At 36.3% G+C, this 20,490-nt stretch overlaps 1 protein-coding gene across 1 annotated transcript in view; it reads right to left on the bottom strand.

Moving 5' to 3' along the window:
• hephl1a (hephaestin-like 1a) overlaps nucleotides 1–18,621 on the bottom strand; it is a 42,808-nt gene extending 24,187 nt beyond the window's left edge. The window contains exons 1-9 of the mRNA XM_036562389.1: nucleotides 18,249–18,621; nucleotides 9,245–9,489; nucleotides 8,428–8,640; nucleotides 8,091–8,264; nucleotides 5,843–6,097; nucleotides 3,816–3,984; nucleotides 2,367–2,506; nucleotides 1,821–1,952; nucleotides 307–512 (exon numbers count right to left, since the gene is read on the bottom strand). Of these exons, the coding sequence (XP_036418282.1) occupies nucleotides 307–512; nucleotides 1,821–1,952; nucleotides 2,367–2,506; nucleotides 3,816–3,984; nucleotides 5,843–6,097; nucleotides 8,091–8,264; nucleotides 8,428–8,640; nucleotides 9,245–9,489; nucleotides 18,249–18,412 (1,698 nt within the window). The 5' untranslated portion in view covers nucleotides 18,413–18,621. The remainder of the gene's footprint in view (nucleotides 1–306; nucleotides 513–1,820; nucleotides 1,953–2,366; nucleotides 2,507–3,815; nucleotides 3,985–5,842; nucleotides 6,098–8,090; nucleotides 8,265–8,427; nucleotides 8,641–9,244; nucleotides 9,490–18,248) is intronic.
• Between the last annotated feature and the right edge of the window lie 1,869 nt (nucleotides 18,622–20,490).

Below are 20,490 nucleotides of genomic sequence, written 5' to 3'. Positions count from 1 at the left end.
ATTTAAACTTTCAATAAAATGTTAATTTATAATAATAATATATATATATATATATATATATATATATATATATATATATATATTATGTTAGAAAAAGTCTTTTGCATCTACTGTATGGATGTTCTATATGTGACAAAACAAGCAAGCTCTAACTGCAGCAGGTACAATTCTTACTAGAACCTAAAATTTGACCATATTAGTACTGTTGCCTCCAGTGTGCTCTATGGGGGTCATTATGTAATGCTGCATTGTGATAATAAACTGGACTGTCTTTCGTTGTGAGTGTGGAGGAGAAAAAGGGGTTACCTGTCGACCACTCTCATCCAGAACTCCTTTTTTGCACACTTGTAAGGGTCCCACCAAGCCAGAGTTGGTATCCTTGACAGGATCAGTCCCAGAGTAATACAAATATGACAAGCAGGGTGGATCACTGAGTGAGGGACCTTCTGTCACAATCCAGCGATAGATGAATGTCTGGCCTGGAGCCACACTGGCCCCATCTTTCTGAGAACCTAAAGCGAACAAAGGTAGAGTTGTCCAATGCGGCATTCAGAATTTAAGGTTTTACTGATGAGAGAAGTCTGATTGATGAGAGATCTAAAGTAGTGTGCAAAAGTCTACCTGTTAAAGTACTGTGCAAGAGACCACCCTTCTATTAATTTCCAATTCCAATTTTCCATTGTCCAGCCATTAAGTACAAGTTATTTATTTTTCAGGAGATGTTTTGGAGGAGTTTAGCTATTAGACAATCCACTTTGATAAAAAAGGGAAAACTCAAAAGAAAATAAGGGAAAAAAGGAGTTTCCATAACAGGAGCTAAAAAATGTTTTAAAGATATTGAGAAATTGATCATGCAATACAACCATCAAAACCACCACCAAAACAGTCACCATCAGAAAAACAGCACTTATAGTCTTCATTTGTAAGGCCCATTAAAGGTGTTACCTGATTAATTAAATTCTAATTCACAAACCAATAATATGGATATCTGCTAAGGTTTATTATAATTGCTTTGATCGTGATACAGATAGACCCACATATGTAATTTGATGCCCTTCAGCAGTTGCTGTCTGAAACTAACTAAACCAAAGAAAAAAGATATAAAGTCACAAAACCCCAAACTCTGTTGTGGACTAGATGTGAAAACTACATATGAAAACAAGCCTAAGAGATGTTTCGGTTCTTCCATTGTGAGAACACAACTCAACACTATGGGTTTGAAAGGATGTGTAGTTGTCAAGAAGTTGTGGTACTGAGAAAACAGAAGTAGACAAAAAAAAACTGCAAATCAAACACAGAAGCTGCTAGGGTTCACAGCCACCCCAGAGCCCAACGCTGAACATCATTGAATGTTTTTGGGATTACTGGGATTGTGACAAGCAGAAAAAGATTCTAAGACTTCTAAGACTGAACTGCTGATTTCTTTGAAAAACTGAAAGCAAATCTCCCAAAAAGAATACAAGCTATAATAAAGGCATTATACATTTATTACATTTAGTGGTTGAGGCTTCTGTATAAATTTCTGTTAAATGTATAAAAAATAAATAGCTTTTACTTAATGGTTGTTTTGGCTGGAAGGATGTTTTCTGACTTTTGCACATTACTGCATACAACAGCATTAATGAAAGTAAGCAGGAAGTGTATATTTGTTTATGTGCATGTATGTAACATGATACTTTTATTTGAAAAAGTAAAATGGTCAAAAGATTTCATTACTGAGGTTAAGATTAGACAGTATTTAGCCAAAATAACACACAGTTCAATGGAAAACCTGTTTAAAGGTAGTAATACAAGTGTATGTGTGTGTGTGTCAGCCTCACCATCCTGATATGTTGCTCCTTCATAAGCTTTATCATAATGTAGGCCATGAGGCTGCATACTGAAGGCACGTTTAGCCATATTTTTAAATGTTACCACAATGACATCTCCAGATTCTGCCCTGATGACTGGACCTGTGGAGGGCAGAAATTATATCAGGAAACAAATCCCACAAAAACAAACATGCACACACAGACACAGGGAAATAACTGATATTTATTGATCATGAGTGAACACAACCTTTCTGTGGCCACTGTGACAGTTTTCACAGAGTAGGCTTATTTCATCTGCTGAATCACTCATAATCTTTTATAAACAAAAGAGAACTTCTGCCAATTAGGCCAGATACACTGGGTCATTGATAGGTTATATAAACTAAGACATTTTTATGTATATAATCTAATAAATAACAGCCTATTAGTGGTCTAACACTCACTTTCCACTGCCTTTTTATTATGAGGAAGGCATGGGACGTAGATCAAGTGCGTATAAATAATATTAAATAAAATAGCTATACCATTAACTGTATATATTTAAAGAAAGCTTACCCAAAATGCCAAGGTGTTGTTCTGAGCCGTGTTGCGATAGCTTGTTTTTAAACGTGTTGTCATTATACCGAACATATCTGGCCTTCCAGTACCTTCCACCCAGCTTACCCCCCTTATTAGTAAAGAATTGTTCGGAGTCACTGCAAAGAGAGAAATATCAACTCTCAAGTGTTTGCCTAAGAGTTATGCTGTGTTCTAAAAGTGCACTTATTTACAGTTGTATGGAAATGTTTTTGCACCCCTGGCAAATTACATGTTGTGAAAAAAGCAAACACAATCTGCAGCAAAAACTCTAAGCAGCTGGCTAAGTATCTGAAACTTAAGCTAACTAATGTCTACAAAGCAGGGAAGGCTGTAAAAAGACATGAAAGTGCTTCCAGTTTGCAGTTTTCACTGTTCAAAATGTCATTAAGAAATGGCAGTTAAAAGGAAACTATGAAAGTCAAGGAAAGATCTGAAAGACCAAGTAAAGTCTTGGATATAACTGCTTGTATGCTGGCCAGAAAGGCAAAGCAAAACAACCATATGACAGCAAAGGGAGGTTTAGCTGAGTGGTAAAGCACTGTTCTATGCAGCTCTTCTTCAATGCATCTGCATGTATGAGTCATCAGAAGGAAACCTTACCTGCAACCTCATCACAAAAATCAACATCTGAAGTATGCTAACCCACATCTAGATAAGCCAGGGGCATTTTGGAAATAAGTGCCATGGATTGATGAATGGTTGAATGGATGAATGGAACATTTTGATCACAAGAATATGTTTAGTGAGAAAAGGAGCAATATTTGATAAAAAGAACACCTTGCCAAAAAGAATGTATTCCATTAAATAACAAGTATCATATTCTGGAAGCAAATATGATACAGTCAGTCAAGAAACTGAAACTGAAAACAGGCTGTCCTCTATAACAAGACAGATCCAAAACAGAGCTCAAAATCCACCGTGAGCTACTTCAAGAAATGAAAGCTGAAGATCTTGGAATGGCCCTCACAGTCTTTTAAATTTAATGTCATGGCTATGCACACAAGAGGACCGAAGGTCAAAGAACTAAAAGTGTTTCGCGAGGAAAAGTGGGTGGAACTTCCTAAAAGAAGAAGAAAAGAATACTCCTAGCTAGCTACACAAAGCATTTGCAAGCTGTGATATCTACCAGAAAAGACGTTACTAAGTACTGACCTAGTAGGGAGTCTAAACTACTGCACATGTGATAATTACTATTTTATGCTTTCTATTTTTCTAAGTTCATCAAATATAAAGTACCTGTAGATTAACATTTGCCAAAATTATATCTTTTTAAAATACTTTGCTGCAGAAGTAGTACTTCTTTTTACTTAAAAAATAAAAAATAAATAATTTGGCTATGGTGGAAATTACATACATCTGTATGTTTGTTTTTGCTTGTACGTACAGTACGAATGCATGTGTATAAACTTGCATGTATATATTTACCTGTTTGTTACATTCAATGGTTTATCGGTTAATAAGTTTTTCCCTGAGGGAGCATAGTCCCAAAGATGTTCCTCTGCAGCGATGTAGTAATGTCTCTCATGGCCAGAGGGTGCTTTGGGTGTAGTGTTACTCCCACAAAGAGAAACCTGATAGAACGCCTGCATACCTGCTGCTCATTGTGGTGGTAGCAGCGATTTTGAAAGACATAAAAAGCATGATAGAGCATTTTGGTTCTGATGTACATCAAACAAAGTTAAACAAATAAGACCTGAGCCACTTAAACACAAGTACACATAATGTCTTTAAAATGTATGATCAACCTTCAGTCATGGTACTGTTATAATAATAATAATAATAATAATAATAATAATAATAACAATAAAGCTTCACCAAAAAATAGTAACATATTGCAGTCACCACTGAATAGTAGTTTATTTTACAGTACGCTAAGTAACCAGTGTTAATAGGTACATTTGTAGTACTTACAAGTAATTTTTTCATACATACTTTGCAAGTACACAGCACATGGCAAGTATGTACAGCAGTACTTTTGGAGAATTTATTGGAACGCAGGTGGTCTTTACAAGCAATAAATACTTGGTGCATACTTTAATTTAATTTAATTAGTTTAATATATATGTACAGAGTTAATAATGCAAGTAATACAAGGTATATTTCAGTTTTAGTGCTAAGAAGTTACTTGGTAACGGCAAATACTCCTAAACAGCTTCTGGAAATACATGCCTGTGTGATAAACAATAACAGATTACAGGTACCGGTGATCAAAGGTGTAAAATGGTAAGGTACCTACCACTGAGTACTCAGTAAGTAGCTCCAGTATATACTCCAGTATAGTAATTCCATATTACTCGGTACATTTACTGGTAAGTTCTCTGTAATTTTATGGAAACATGACTGCAAAGTAAAGTGTGACTTTGTACACAGTATTTGTTGTTTGCAGAACACAACTATACATAGTGTTCATGACCATACATACTGTTATGGATCTGATCTATGTTAAAAAACAATGGTAAAAGGCTAGCAGTGTGTGTATTGAAGTGTAAAATATGAAATGAAGCAAAAACGACTCACAGGATTAAGGCAAAAATGGAAATGTATTGCAATAATACAAGCTACCTAGTAAAATTATACTTTCAATATGGACAATATCTACACAATATACACAAATTCAACAAACTATTGAGCTACTAAATCCAAAAGGCACACAAAATTTTGTAAAGATTCAAACAGTTCAGAGTTCAGAACAGAACATAATGAGCAAATATGCAGAAAACTAAAGACCTGATTTAAGATGCATAACTGGCCTGTTAGCTCTGGCACCCAGACTCATTACTCTACATTTGTTTCTTTACTGTGCTTTTATCAACTTACTGAGAATTTACCAGTATGTACCCGGTAGCCTGTCTGGTTAATTTCTGCATATGATGGTGATAAGAGAAGAGACAGTAACTGTCTAATTACTATGTGAAAAATTACACTTTATTTTTGCAGTCGAGGTTCTATTATATCACAGAGAACTTACCAGTATGCACCTGGTAGCATGTCTGGATAGTTTCTGCACATGATGATGATATGACGATAAATAGGGAGTTAGTAGAAGAAGACTTACAAGCAAACATGCCAAATAATATGGAATGAGTTGTTGTATTAGAATGTACCCACTCTGTATTACTTTTTGTCACATATGCATGTATTTACTTAAATGCTGAATCAACAGAAGATGAAATATACACTCACATTTCTCACTTTGTACTAACATACTGAGCTTGCATACTGTGCACCAAGTATAACTAAAATCTACACAAATACATACTTGCCACTGTTTATATAGTTACGATGTATGTCCAAAGTATGTTCCAGAAAATTACTTATTAGAACTTCATACTTATCTGTTAAATACTAACCGTACCCTAAAATAAAGAGCTACTGCAAATTTTCATTCATTGCAAATGTAATGCTATGCAATAACTATTTCATGAGATATTATATATACTTCAAAGAGATACCTCTCATGTGATCGTTGACCTGGCAACTAAGCATCCACGTCCCAGGTGTCTTGGGAACCATTATTGCAGTTACAAAACTGGCAGGAAAAAGACTGAGCACATCAGTGCGATGACCACGATCAAGTAGAGTATGGCCATGGAAGTAGGCAGAGTGAATGTCAACTTCATTTCCAATTCCAAAAAGATGCCAAGACACAGTCTTTCCAACGCATACATTTAATGCTGGCAAGTTCCCGTAAACAAATCCATTTATTGCTGAAAGAAGACAGAGAAACAAAGAGAAACTGAAATGCATAAAAGCCATGGTGAGAAAGGACACTAAATATTACACACTACAGCTACCAGTAAGAGCATTATTATTATTATTATTATTATGTGCAAGCTAAAACAGTACAGTGAAACTGAGACTATATAGTAGATAGTTAAGCTAATGGCTGATGTTTGTTACTTGTTATCCTCGCCATTTATATTATCCCTGACCTTCAAATACCCACACTAATACTGTGTTATTTTAAAAATAACAGTGTTTTCAAGTGTTCTTGGAGTAAAAATAAGTTTATAAGATCTTGAAGGATAAGACTCAGTATGGGTCCATAATACCCAGTGACGAGCTCAGGTCTGGAGAAAACATATTTTTTTGTCACTGTTACACGATTAGGGCGGCATGGTGGTGCAGTGGGTAGCGCTGTCGCCTCACAGCAAGAATGGCCTGGGTTCAATCCCCGGCCGGGCGACCAGGGTCGTTTCTGTGTGGAGTTTGCATGTTCTCCCCGTGTCTGCGTGGGTTTCCTCCCACAGTCCAAAGACATGCAGTCAGGCTGATTGGACATGCTAAATTGCCCCTAGGTGTGAATGTGTATGTCTGTCTGTCTGCCCTGCGATGGACTGGCGACCTGTCCAGGGTGTATCCTGCCTTCTGCCCAATGACAGCTGGGATAAGCTCCAGTGACCCAGAAGGATAAGCGGTTTAGATGATGTATGTATATATGTTACACGATTAGTGCAGCAGCCGGAACACAATCTAAGACAAAAGCGATGCGTATGGTAATATTCATTTCGATACGAAGGTTGCAAGACATTACGCTCTCTGAACAGAATATAGATAGAATTCATGCTATTAAACACATAACACTGGGAATCTATTATTTTCCTAAAAATTCCACTGCAGAGCTCTCAGAACTGGAAAAAAATGGTTTAGTTAGCCTACTGATGGCTGATCAGCCAAGCTGTTTGAAATGGTTTCTCAGTGGATTACAATTATGATGGGCAAAGACTGTAAAATGTGTAGTTACTTTTTATATTTAACATTAAGATTTACACATCAACAAAACATGCAGCGATTCAGCACTGTTGATCGGGTGTTAAGAACTAACTAATTGCACTGTCTCTCTCTCTCCCTAAGTACATAATATTAAACATGGTTGATTTTGTTGCAGCATCAAGACAAGAAAAGACTGGCATAAGACAGCCATCCAGACCACCTACTAAATGATCAAGATGATGTGAGCACAACGCCACTGCAGCAAGACTCTAATGGTTTTATTTCAACATTGGAAATCAGTCTGCGACAGTGAAATTGCTTGAAGTAATTTGGTGTAAAGCCGGGATAACTTGCGCAGTAGTGATGTTAATAGATACTGGTTTGCATCTCTATTCAGTTGTAGCATCCACCTCTATTCGACTGTGGAAGTTTGCTGGGAGTGATTAGAAAATCACATTTTACCACGTTAGAAAATTCCCTCTAACTCATTTTAGCCAGAAGGTAAGAGCCACACTTTATATAGAAACACAAGATCAGGTTGTAAAGTAAGATTGTAAAAGCTGTAATGCTCAATTCAGTTATTATTCAGATGTAGCCTTACAGTTTACATTATTCCACAAATTACAAAAAAAATGTTTTGGGAATTACCAAAAAATAAATAACTATAAAACTAAATGTTAACATTTCTTTTCTAATTCTGTACTGAAAATGCAGTGTATTGTAATGACAATACATATCATAATGTGAAATTTGCGTATCATTACACCCCTAGACAAAAGGTGCTTTGGGTGTATTTGTCTGACACTTAGGGCACATAACAGAACGCATAATGATAATAATAATAATAATAATAATAAAAGTAATAATAATAAAAGTAATACATGTGACATATCCAAATATATATTTATAATAACAAGAATATTAATAATCAAACAGCCTAAACTGAGTAAATGTATTTGTCAAATGACCACTGCCTGGACAGCTTACAGTGCAGGAGGTTGGATTTATGAAACTCCTCATCTGCATCCAGATTGTCAGTGTCAGAGCAGCAGTTCCTGATGTTGTCATCAAAATACCAACTAAGATTTTCATCCACCACGCTAAACATAAGGAAAAACTCATGACCTACATCAGAACGAAGTCCATAACTGTCCAGAGCACCTAGGAACAAAAGACATAGAAAGCATGCTGAATATTTGTATAGCATAAGTGGTAATGTGTTTGGTTGCACATGCGTAAGCATATACAAGTGTGAATTTGTGCATGTGTGTGCACTTATGTATGTTGTATATCTGCACAAACATGCATGCTGTGTGTGAGTTACCCTTCTTGCAGGTTAGCAGCACACCAATAAGGCCAGTTGCAATGTCTTTAGGTGCATCTACATGTGAGTGGTAGATCCAGGTAAGGCATTTGGAGTCGTTTTGCATGGGGGCAAATTCTTCTTTCACCTTCCACCTGTATTTGTAGCTTTCACCCGGAGCCACGGCATCATCTCTCTTGTTCTTACCAGATGTACCATCTGGATACAGTGCACCTGGCATTCACAGTGATGTCATTATCAAATTATTTATTTAATTAATTCTTTTTTCAATCTTAGAAGCCTGCTGAGATCGAGTAGTTACAATATGCTTGAGATTACTATAGATAAGTTTTTAAAAGAAGGTCTAAATGCGGTTGTATTCTATGACTTTCCAAGAAACAAATGTAAGGAATTGTTTTGGGTAACACTTTACTTGGAAAGCTCACTGTAGGTGCTTTGTAAATGTTTACCTTGCATTTGACTTACATTCAACTAAATATGCATTAAATTCACCCAAAGCATGGCCCTAATCCTAGTGCTGTTGAGAATCAGAAAATTCTCAACAGCACTAGGATCAGAAAAAAAAGTTGAAAATTCCTTACAGCAATTTTGTCATTTCTAGACTTACTCACATTGTTTTGAACTCAGATCTAACACGCAAACTAAATCTGGGTTTTACTGATGACTTGAACCCTGGGGACATCGGCTCTCCAGTTCAACACTCCTGTTTTGTTATCAATCATGTTTGACCTGATAAACAAAATTTGTGGACAGATAGATATACAGAAAGACACACAAACAGAGAGAATGATTAGGAAACAAGAAAGGCACACTTTACCTTCAGAGTCTTTTTCATAGAACACTCCGTGTGGATGAAGTGAATAACGCCGAGATGCAAAGTTCTTCATATGCACCACAATCTCATCATTCACTTCCGCGCGGATCACTGGTCCAAGGAAGCCCAGCCAATCTGGTTTTCTGACCTCGGTGGAGAACTGCTCATCTGTGTATTGCCGATACACAGCCTTTTTGTAGATGCTGCCAATGCGGTGTGGGCCACGCCCCAAATATGTAGTGGCATCCCTTATAGAACAGAAGAAGAGAGAGAGCAATGAGAGGAAAGAAAAGTACCAAAATCCTGAAATAAAAGTGCCTTTTTACACTGCATTACACTACACGTAGTAGACCCAGAAGGATAAGCATCTTAGAAAATGTATGTGTGTGTGTGTGTGTGTACAAAAATTAATAAATATATATTTAATCCTTTTAAAGGCTCACTATGCTGATGTAGGTTTGTTCTGACAGTAGCCATTATTGCTCCACACATTTTATAGAGTAGAATTTGAGAATACAGTAGTATTTGAGCTGTGCATGAGAATAACCATTAGCTAAATGGTTGAATTACTTCATCTACACGCAGTAGAGCACAGTTCAAGCCTACCTCAAAAAAAAGAGCTAAACTCTCACCAGTCTGTACCTTTACCTCACACTGAGGTTCTCTGACCAGTTATGATTATAATTTTGGTTATAATATGAAGCACAATATATTCTTCTTTCTAATCTTCATCTGTGGAAATATATATATACATATATCAGATATCAGTCTATCAGTCTAATGCAGGGGTGTCCAATCTTACCCACAAAGGGTTGGTGTGGTTGCAGGTTGTTTGGAATGAAAACCTGCAGCCACACCGGCCCTTTGTGGTTAAAACTCGACACCCTTGATCTAATGACAGACAGGAGTTTGCCTTTTCAAATTGGTTTTCAATTACTACTTGAATCTTTTAAACACAAATTCAAAGGCTTTTGTAAGAGTTCGTAAGAATTAAATATAAGAACAATGCAGGCAAATATGGTTTAGCCCCAAATGTGTTTTAGGTTTTTTAAAGAGCTAAGAATAAATTGTTCTCTGCATTGACTGAGACTAATAAATGTAGCTATAGGTTATAGCATAAAACCACTGATCAGCCGGTCAGTAAATTCCCTATTAATGTTGATCTAATGTGAGAAAATTGCCTTCTCCTTGTTGTAATTCTGCTATCATTGCCAACCAGAAGAGGACAGGTTCCACTTTTGATCGCTGGTTCTGTTTTGTGGCAATCTTCATTGCGAAAATCACTATACAAATTTATTTTAAATTTGATTAATATCTAACATTTAACCCAACATATCTTGTAAGCATGCTCCCTGCACAGCTCCTCCTTTTAATTCTTTTAAAGCTTTTACTTTTGTCCTTCAGACTTTGGCAAGGCTTCTTTCAAGAGACTAACAGGAATAAATGTCTTGCACTTATTAAAGGTCTTGTATTTTTGTTGTATATCCTGATGCCAGCACTGACTTTTGTCCCTGGCAGAATAATTAGTTCAGGGGTTCAGCATTTGTACTAACTTAAGGATACTTATTCCAAAAGTCAGCAGCTTTCTTAATGCTCTGCCTGGGACAAGAGTAAGCATTGATATATATAAGAAAGCAACACAAAAAAAAGATTACACTACAATTATTCAGTGCAGTAATTTGCTGCTGTCAGCACAAAACCTTGTATCTCCATTTTTCTGTTTTTGACATAATTTGAAAATGCGTGCTGCATACATAATGCATGGAACAGAAGAAACGGCCCAAAATTACTTGGAAAAAAAGTCTGGTTCCATTTATTTACACTACTCTGCTCAAACCTGCCAGTGGTAGGTGTAGATCTAATGGCTATTTTCAATCTTCTTTCTTTTGACAGTATTATTATCAGAATTATTTAAGCTGAAGCAATTATTTTCCACATCTGTCAGCTTGTTTATATCACAACAAACAGAATATGAGTTGGGTGTGTATTCATCAGCTGGGTTGATGCATGTAAATAAAAGAGAGCAGAGAAACACGCTTATCTAGACTCGTCATGGGTCTCACAAAAACAAACATTCAAACTTCTGAATAGTGCTATAACATGTAGAGGGCAGCAATGGGTAATGTTTGTTCATTTGAGCTTGAGCTCTTTCTGTTGTCTAAAGGGAGCTACTAAGTACTGACATATACGAAGCAAGATAGCTCTGATCAGCCAATTGGCCACTTCAGGTCAGTACTATAATATTTGTGCTCAATGAACAAAAAAGGACAATTAATCTGTTACTCAAAGTTAAATACATGCCTAGATTTGAGTGCAGAATAAAATATATGTTTATTCTCTCAGAAGCAATTTAAGACTTTGAACACTGTGAAATGTTCAAAAAACATCTTGTTAATGTACTCATGCTTGGATATAAAAGGAGCATTCAGGAAAGGTCTAGTCCTTTATGACCAGGGATGAGTTGAGGCTCACAAGTTTGCCAAAAATGCAATCAACAAAAAATTCAGTTTTAAAATAACATTCCTAAGCCAGAGACTGCAAGGATTTTTGGTATTTCACTCTCTGCAGTGCATTGTGTCATCAAAAATTTACAAAATGCAGTGAAATCTCTGTGCATAAAGGCAAAGCTGAAAACCACAAATGAATGCCCATGACCTTCAACCCCTCAAACAGCGCTACATTAAAAACCAGCATGTTTCTATGATGCATATCACTGCATGGGCTTGGGAATACTGTTGTCAATAAACACTGTTCAGCACTGCATCCATAAATACAAGTAAAGACTGTAGTGTGCACAGTGCAAATCATATGCCAACAGCGCCCAGAAACATCACTTCTCTGGGCTAAAGCTCATCTGAAATGCGCTGACATACAGTGCAAATGTGTACTGTGGTCAGATGAGTCAGCCTTTCAGATTGCTAATGGAAATAATGGACGTCGTGTTCTATCATCCCTGTGCACATTTTGACACAACATACACTGTCTTCTAGACTTTTTCAGGGACACCCATGCTTAGTTCAATATGACAACACCAAGCCACATTCTGCATGTGTTACAACAACATGGCTTCACATGCATTTCTCTGCTCTACCTCTCTGACTCAGCTCAAGAAGGGGTTGATAATTAGCTAATTATATGACTCAGATGTGTAAGAGCAGGGGACAAAACATATCTGCGGAGTGCTGAGGGAAGGGCAGACCCTAGGACTGAAGTTGAGAAATGCTGCTCCAGCTTCTAATGTAAAACTAACAGTTAAAATTCAATTCAACTTTATTTATATAGCGCTTTTCTTTTTTTACTGGCTGTCGAGCAGAAATCCACGTGCATGCCCCTAGTGAGCAAGCCAAGAGTGACAAAGGCAAGAAAAAAGGAAAAAACATGAGAAATAAGAAAAAACATTGAGAGGATCCAAGACTCAAAAGAAGAACCCACCATCCCCTGACCAAACTAAATTGAACTGAATAGAATTATACAAAAATTTTTAATTTTGTATAATTCTATTCCGACTACTGTAATAGCTTTTGAGCTAAGTACACTACATGTGTACGTTGCCTACCAGTCAGTTTTAGAACTGATTTTAAAATTTTGCTAATTACCTATGAATACCACATGGTTTGGCTTTGGCTTATAAATCAGACTAATACGTCTCATTCACCCTGCAATTCAATACACAATCAAAACACAAATGCCACAAGAGCAGATTTGTGGTGCAGTCAGAAAACCCTTTATTTTGGAAAAGACGTTGGATGAGCATGTGTCTACATGCACATATATATAACACTTTTTAGCTTGTAGAAGGAATAAATGAAACAAAAATTCTGATAAAAAATAGACCATATATTGCATATTTAACTAATTATGTATCTACTATGTGTTTATGGTCATATAGTGAGTAAGAAAATAACATATAATGAAAATAATGATAAATATCTACTCTTTTCAAATACAGGACCATATATGACCATACATAAGATTTTCTTTAGGAGAGCTTCACTTGAAGCATAAAAAATCTGACTCCAGTTGAAATTAACTTAACTTTCCTGACACTAACTGGGGACAATGTGGATGTTAAGAGAGGAAATCTTTATGTTTAAATAAAAGTCATCATTTTCATTTGACACTTTTTCAATAATGTAGATAGCAATGACAATGTAGCAAAATGATAACAATAGCTAATTTTGTTATCTAGCTAATTCAGTTTGCTAATGTTACATTTTTGTTAGCTATCTGTCATCAAATATATTAATCTATGATGCAAAACAACTACACATTTATTTTTATAACAATATATGATATAATACCCTGACATTTTTTAATTTAACAATTTCCATGTTTAGCATGTATAGTTAAAGCCTGTTAGCTAGACCTTGTTAACCAGCTGGATAAAAACTAGCTAGCTAGCGTTGTCTAACAGCGGAGTATCGGTCAACAGTGGAATCCACACTGTGACTGTGAACTGGGACCCCTAACAGCCTTTCTGCAGTTGTCTGTAGGGCACCTGCACCCCCCAAAAAAGGGAGATAACATGCTAGTAAAATGTCCATCCAGCTTGTGTTCAGATCATTTTGAACTTACAAGTTATTAAAATGCCTGCTGCACCATTTAAGGTGGAATGGGAAAATTCAAACAAGAAGCTAGCGAGTTAAAAGCTGACTTCACCTTTGTGTTAACAATATAGTTAAAATGCAAAATCGTAAAATGTAACCTGGCCCTGAACCTGAAAATCGCAGCCTTGTAGCAGCTTCTTAGTGGTACTGTTCAGTACTGGTACTGGTACTAGTACTGGTTAGATTACTGTTTGTTAGCCATCTAATCAAAGGTTTTGCATTTTTACTGTAATGTTAACACAAAGCTGAAGTCTGCTTCTAACTTGCCAGCTTCTTGTCTGTGTATTCTGTTTCATCTTAAATGGTCCAGCATTCACAGTCTGGATTACGCTTGATGGAGAAGCTGTCAATAAACCCACTGGGGTCCAGACCCACACACTAGAAAAGGCAACAAAGAAAAAAGAAAATATAAAACACTCCTTTTAATGTGGTTTTTGGGGAAAAATATAAAGTAACTTAAATATATGAAATTTTTTGCAGAAATATTTATTTTTCACAGATTAAAAAAAAACAACTGTGCAGGATCTTTAAGGTTAACCATATGCAATACTTTATTTCATTATTGGAAATTTATTACATTTTTTATATAGTCTATATGCAACAACCTAATGACTTTATTGGGCATTAATTATTTTTACTTTTTTTGTTTACATTTTGGATGGGTTGACATGTTGTCAGACTTACAACTGTAACTCTGCAAGTGTGGGTGTAAGTGTGTATTTGGAGATCTGATTATAGATTTCTGCATGTTAATAGACTGGAAACACCACCGATGTTAGAAATTTAAATAAAACATTAGTGAAAACATTGGTGAAACCTAGTTTGCGTCAATTTTATGCGTTCAGATGCCTAGTCATAAAGTTATAAAGTCATCTGGCAATCAGATAAAAGAAATATATTTGTGATCGAGATGAAAAGTAAATCAGTCAAATTTGATGAGAACACAATTTGAGCTGCAGCAGTGGTACCTCCTGGAGGTACAGGAATACCCTTCTGAAAATGTATTCAGAGCTGGTGACTAAACATTCTAGTAAGATTTCTTTAAGACTTGCTGAGTGGACTCTTAAAGAGTAATGGAATAATTTAGTGAACTGAACAAGCATTTTGTACTTTATGAGTGAAATAGGAGGTCAATTATAATATTATTTAGGATACCAGCAAGCCACACTATACTTGCTAACACGCATTTGTATAGATTTTTCCCCCAAAATGCAGTATAGGACAATAGAATCTCATGGGATTTCAATACACACAAAAAATCCAATCTTTTAACAAACTCAAACTTGATTAAATTGAAGAAGTAAAATGATTGTTGGCTGAAGAAGCTCATATGAATCACTTCTGAATTACCTGCAAACCTCACACTTGGTGCTTTAATTCGGTCACAATTTTTTGTTTCACTAGAAAAAAATGGATTATGAAGAGTGGGACACTTTTCACATGCTTAAAAAACATGTTTGATTATAAAGCGATCAGCCACAATGATTACTTATATGTAATGAACCATGAATATTTTGTTTCATTGATAACGCAAAGTGAGAGTTGCATCTTTGGAATGAAACATAAGCATGCATGGATGAACACATGTTGAATGAGCAGGTGCTAAATACAAGCGGGCAGATTGTGGACTATAGATCCTATATTTGGTTCAAAATAGCATAATTGCAATACTGCTGCGATCTTACATATCTACAGAATGTTGTGCACCATCAAAAGCTACAGTTCTGTAGACTGCTTAATATGTTTATATCATAAAGGTATGAAATGAAAATTCATTTTAAAAACTGTGAAACTGTGATATTAATGTATTCCACAAATTATTTGATCTTTTGTACAAATTAATGTATTTATTCATATGATAATTTATGTATTTTGTATTTGTTTAATACTGGCCTCAAATGGTATTCAATGGTGTTTTTTTTGCTTTAAAGACATGAATGTCAGGGGAAAAAACTGATTAAAGAAATTACAGAAAATAGTCAGTAGTAACGGAGTAGATATCATGCTAGAGAAATGAATGGCAGAAAACTGAAACAAGCCTCCCTTTTGTAAAAACGCTTCCCACTCCACACATCTGTCTGAGCATTGCCTATCAAGTCTATCAATACATCTGAGGTCTAAATACTAATGTGCACAGGTTCAAGAATATCTCCTCACTACATGTGCTAAACTCAACTCTGAATAGAGCCCAAAATGTAGAATATGACCAGACTAAGTATTACATCATCTGTCAAAAACAAATCACCTAGTAAATATAATTAAATCCCAAAAATGTAATAAGGTGTTCCATTATAAGCAAAAGTATCATTACATGAGCACTTTACATTTTACTACTTTATTGGGCAAGTTATTACATTATTGAGTTTTGTTACATTTTTGATAGATGATTTTCTACAGATTCAAAAGGAAGTAATGATTTATACTACACTACTAAGCCTACTAATGTAACAATTTACTCAGTGTTAGATATCTAAATACAAGAAAATGTAACAGAATGGACATTTTTGACCTTCCAGCTAAGTAGATCACATCACATATAAGCAAGAAAATTTAGTTTAGTTGTCAAAATAGTGGTTGTTTTGACAAGCATTTGACATACTCATACTGCCTCGAAAGGCTTGCCTGGTAGCTGCAGTGAAAGTTCCGTTAATAGTAATGGCATACTGTTGAAAACTGATAAAGAATGACCTGTAGAACTCACTATGCAGGGGTTAGCCATAGGGAGGCAAGGAATAAGACACTGCTCCTCTAAAGGTATGAACAGGCCTGGTCCAAAGCACTGCTGTCGGGCGATTTCCCCTTCAGTGCAAAGTCTTAGGGTGGGGAACAGAGTGCTGGAGTCCAGCACAGTTTGCTGATTTCTCTGCTCAAAAACACCATCTAAACCTTGCAAACAACTGGTGAGTTGAATAAGACATGTTTGAGCAGAGCAGGAAAAAAATAAAGCAGGAGTCCAGCTCTCCAGGACTGAATTATCTCACCCCCTGGTCTAAGCTATATGTGTTTAAGTCATATGGAAAATACACATATCAGTAACATGACTCCACTGCAAAGCTGTAGTCTATGTGACATGCAGATGTACCAGTGGTTAAGGCTTGCAGCAGAAAAGATCAACGCTCAATGTTTGCTTTACAGAATCAAGGGCCCACTCTCATTCTAGCCTGACTACTCATTTTTATGTTAACTCTGGGGACTCGCCACATTGAAGGCAACCTCAACATAAATAGGAGGAAGTAGGAGCAGATTATGAACGTTCCAATGGCAAACATGCAGCAACACTTCTCGTCTCTCTTGAAACCCAGACAACCAAACTGAGGCTTATTTTGGACATATTCTGAGAAGAAACAATTCCTTAGAAAAGACTATTATGCTTGGAAGTGTTGAAGTAAAAAACAACCAACTACAAGATGGATACAATGAGAAGAATTATGTTTTCTGTTTCTAACAACCCACTGTTTTCCATTTCTAACAACCCAATGATTAAGCTGCTGCTCATATTCACAGTCAGTGACGTATCTAAGAATTCCAGCTTTAAGCCTTAGAGCTGGACCAATCATGGTCCTGGAGCTCAACCACCTTGGACACCTCAGATCAAACACATTTGTCTCCAATATTCAGACACTTCTGCAAGCCTCCATTACCTGGATTAGTGTTTTTTGATTTGAGTTGAAGCTTAATTCTGCAGGGTGCAGGGTGTTAGATTTCTAGGAATGAGGAGGATCTCCGGGCACCCCTAGGTTTAGAGTGATGTTTTTTCCTCACTGAATTGGTCCTGTCCTCTGGAAATTAAAGCATGATCGGTTGATTGCTCTGTTATTTTGTAATTATGCTAGGCTTTCTCTTCAGTGCTTTAAGTCGTAATCAATAAGAGAGTTTGCTTATCTATGTCTATCTACCATGGGGAAAAACAAATCCTGATTTGCCTTTTGTTTCCATCGTATACTTAACAAAAAACAAGAGCAGTATTGAAATACGTGCAGAGTTTAATTACAAGCAAGATTCTCCTGAATTAAAATGTACTAAAAATGACAGACATAGATTTACCATGATCATTACATAGAAAACTCAGAAGACACACGTAGGTTCACTATAGTTTGGGCAGTAAATTAAAGTGGCTATTTTACGTTGTAGACATGTGAACTCTGGTTCCTTTCACCACCATTGTAAAGAAACAGAAACACAGCAACTTGAGACGATAAGTTTCTCTTCAATGCACCATTTCAGCTCAAACCACTCTGAATGACTTTGTTTACATCTCAGCGACTGAAATACGCTGCCGTTTTGGAAAATCGGAATTCCCCTTTAAAAGCTAGACAAGATCTCTTGCTTCATGTTTGCGAGTCATGTTGGTTTCATGTTTCAAGCGCGGTAATAAAATAACTAGACTATAAGTAACTTACCTGTCTTCGCTGATATCGAGGCCCTTAACCACATTTTTTCCTTGAGGTGCATAATCCCAGTTTTCCTCCCGAATTCCGATGTAGTATGTCCTTGTAACGCCTTCGCTCAGGCGTAAACACAGAACCAGGACTGTCAAGCAGAAACAGAAGGCTTTTTCTTTCATTGTACAAACAACCAGAGAAACTGAAGCGTTCGGCGAGTTCGAGCTACAGCCAGTGAGAAATCTGAATACACACGTAAGAGGAAAAAAATTGAAAAACGCAGCTACTTTCGCAGGGTTTCCGCTTATGAAACGGGCGGTTGGCTAAGATACCGGTTTGTCTCAACAGTCTGTAGCGCTCTGCTGGAAACCGAAAGTGATATGTAAATCCCAAAGTGCGTTATGCTTCAACCCGGAATGGGCGGGGAAGCTGATCATTTTCGACTGCAAACCACAAGCTGTCTGTTGACAGCCACTTTTATGAGCCAATCACTAACCGATAGTACTTGTCTTTTCTACTGTAACCATACACCTTAAGTTTCTCCAAAAGAAGGCGGGACCTACGGTGGAAAAGATGCTGTATTGAACAATGACAATGAGTTTTTTTATATATTTCGGTCACAAACAATCTGTCCATATATATGTAAACTATTAACAGTTCCTACTGCGTGTTCTTTGATTCGTGACTTGCCTGTATGTGATTTCGAGGGAAAGTAGATCTTATTCATTAGTCTCGTCATGTTCTTTAAACCAATGTTGCAAAACAAAAAGGCAGTCTAACCGTCTACATCGTTAAATGATCATTGTATAATGCAAGAAAACAATATTTAGGGTAGCTAAATTTTGTTTGAGCACTGAACCCAACATTTATTATGATATGATGTACCTACTTTTGGGTCTTCCAATGGAAACGATCTGTTCAGCATAACAACTGAATCGGCTGTACTTATATTGTTATCTTTGTATGAATCTTCTTTTGCATTGCACTTTACTTGTCATGTAAGTAATGCTATTTGGACTGCTGTATTCATCTTATACTTACGTATTATTGTGTATGAATGTGTTTTGTGGAACTTTTAACAGAAATATGTTATTTGAAAGTTTAAACAGAAAGTAAGACATCAAATGGAACTTAATTGCTATACTGATAATTTTGCTGTTGCATGACTATAAGTGGTATTCATAGTTATATGTTGTTCTGTAACTACTACAGGTGCTGATTTTTTTTTATTAAATAATAAATTAAGCTTAATTTATCTTTCTGAGGTTTATCAAATACATGGGTAAAAAATAGCACATTAACATTTCTCCACAGTGCGTTATTTTAAATATAAACACTCACACATACATAGGTGCACACACACACTCAGCATCTAGCCATCAAGAAGGTATTGATTGAGATGCTGTGTGTATTTATGTTTACATTTATTACATTTAGTAGACAGTCGTGTTTTGTGTGACAGGCTAATGTGTGTTTTTGTCCATTTTAGAATGTACCCCAGGGGCTAGTATAAATATTCTAGAATCTAAAGACACCTTAGAGCTAAGATACTGCCAAAATCAGAATCATTTTATTTTGCTGTGTGTGTTACACATTTGAATTTGTCTTGGTGCGTGCCTACATGTATGACATGTAACTTACTAAACCAAGTACGTTGACTGTTAACAAATGCTGAAAAGAGAATATAACATTTAACTAAGGGACAAAGAAATACAAACAGACTAAACTCAATAAAGAATAAGAGAGTAGGTAATAAATATCCAATGTGAAAGGAGCTGTTGAATATGTAAATATGTACATACAAGCAGGGTCTGAGGAGACATATAAGAACTACTATTCAAAGTAAATTACATAATTATATGAACATTAGTAAAAGTAACATTTGTACGGATACACTGTAATGCAGTAAAGGAGTTTTGTTGGTTTCATTTTAGGTGTGATGTGTCCACTGTGGTTGAGTGCTACAGAATGTCTGAATGGTTGTGTTGGCTTTGATGGTGCTGAATCTTCTACCAGAGGGATGTGGCTAGAAGAGGGGATGCCCAGGATGAGAGGAGTCAGTTCTAATCTTGCCAGCACTCTTCATGACCCTGCAGTTGTAGATGTCCTGAACTGTTAGCAGACAGAGAGGGTGGATTCTGTGATAGAACTGGATTATCAGGGTTGAATTTCTGCAACTGTCTCTCTCTAATAAATGCTGACTGACTTCATATATAATTGAACAAACATTCATAACATTGTTTACTGAACACCTAAGTAT

This window comes from Colossoma macropomum, unplaced genomic scaffold (genome assembly GCF_904425465.1).
Source record: "Colossoma macropomum unplaced genomic scaffold, Colossoma_macropomum, whole genome shotgun sequence".
NCBI lineage: Eukaryota > Metazoa > Chordata > Actinopteri > Characiformes > Serrasalmidae > Colossoma > Colossoma macropomum.
This window is presented reverse-complemented; position numbering and strand designations above follow the sequence as displayed.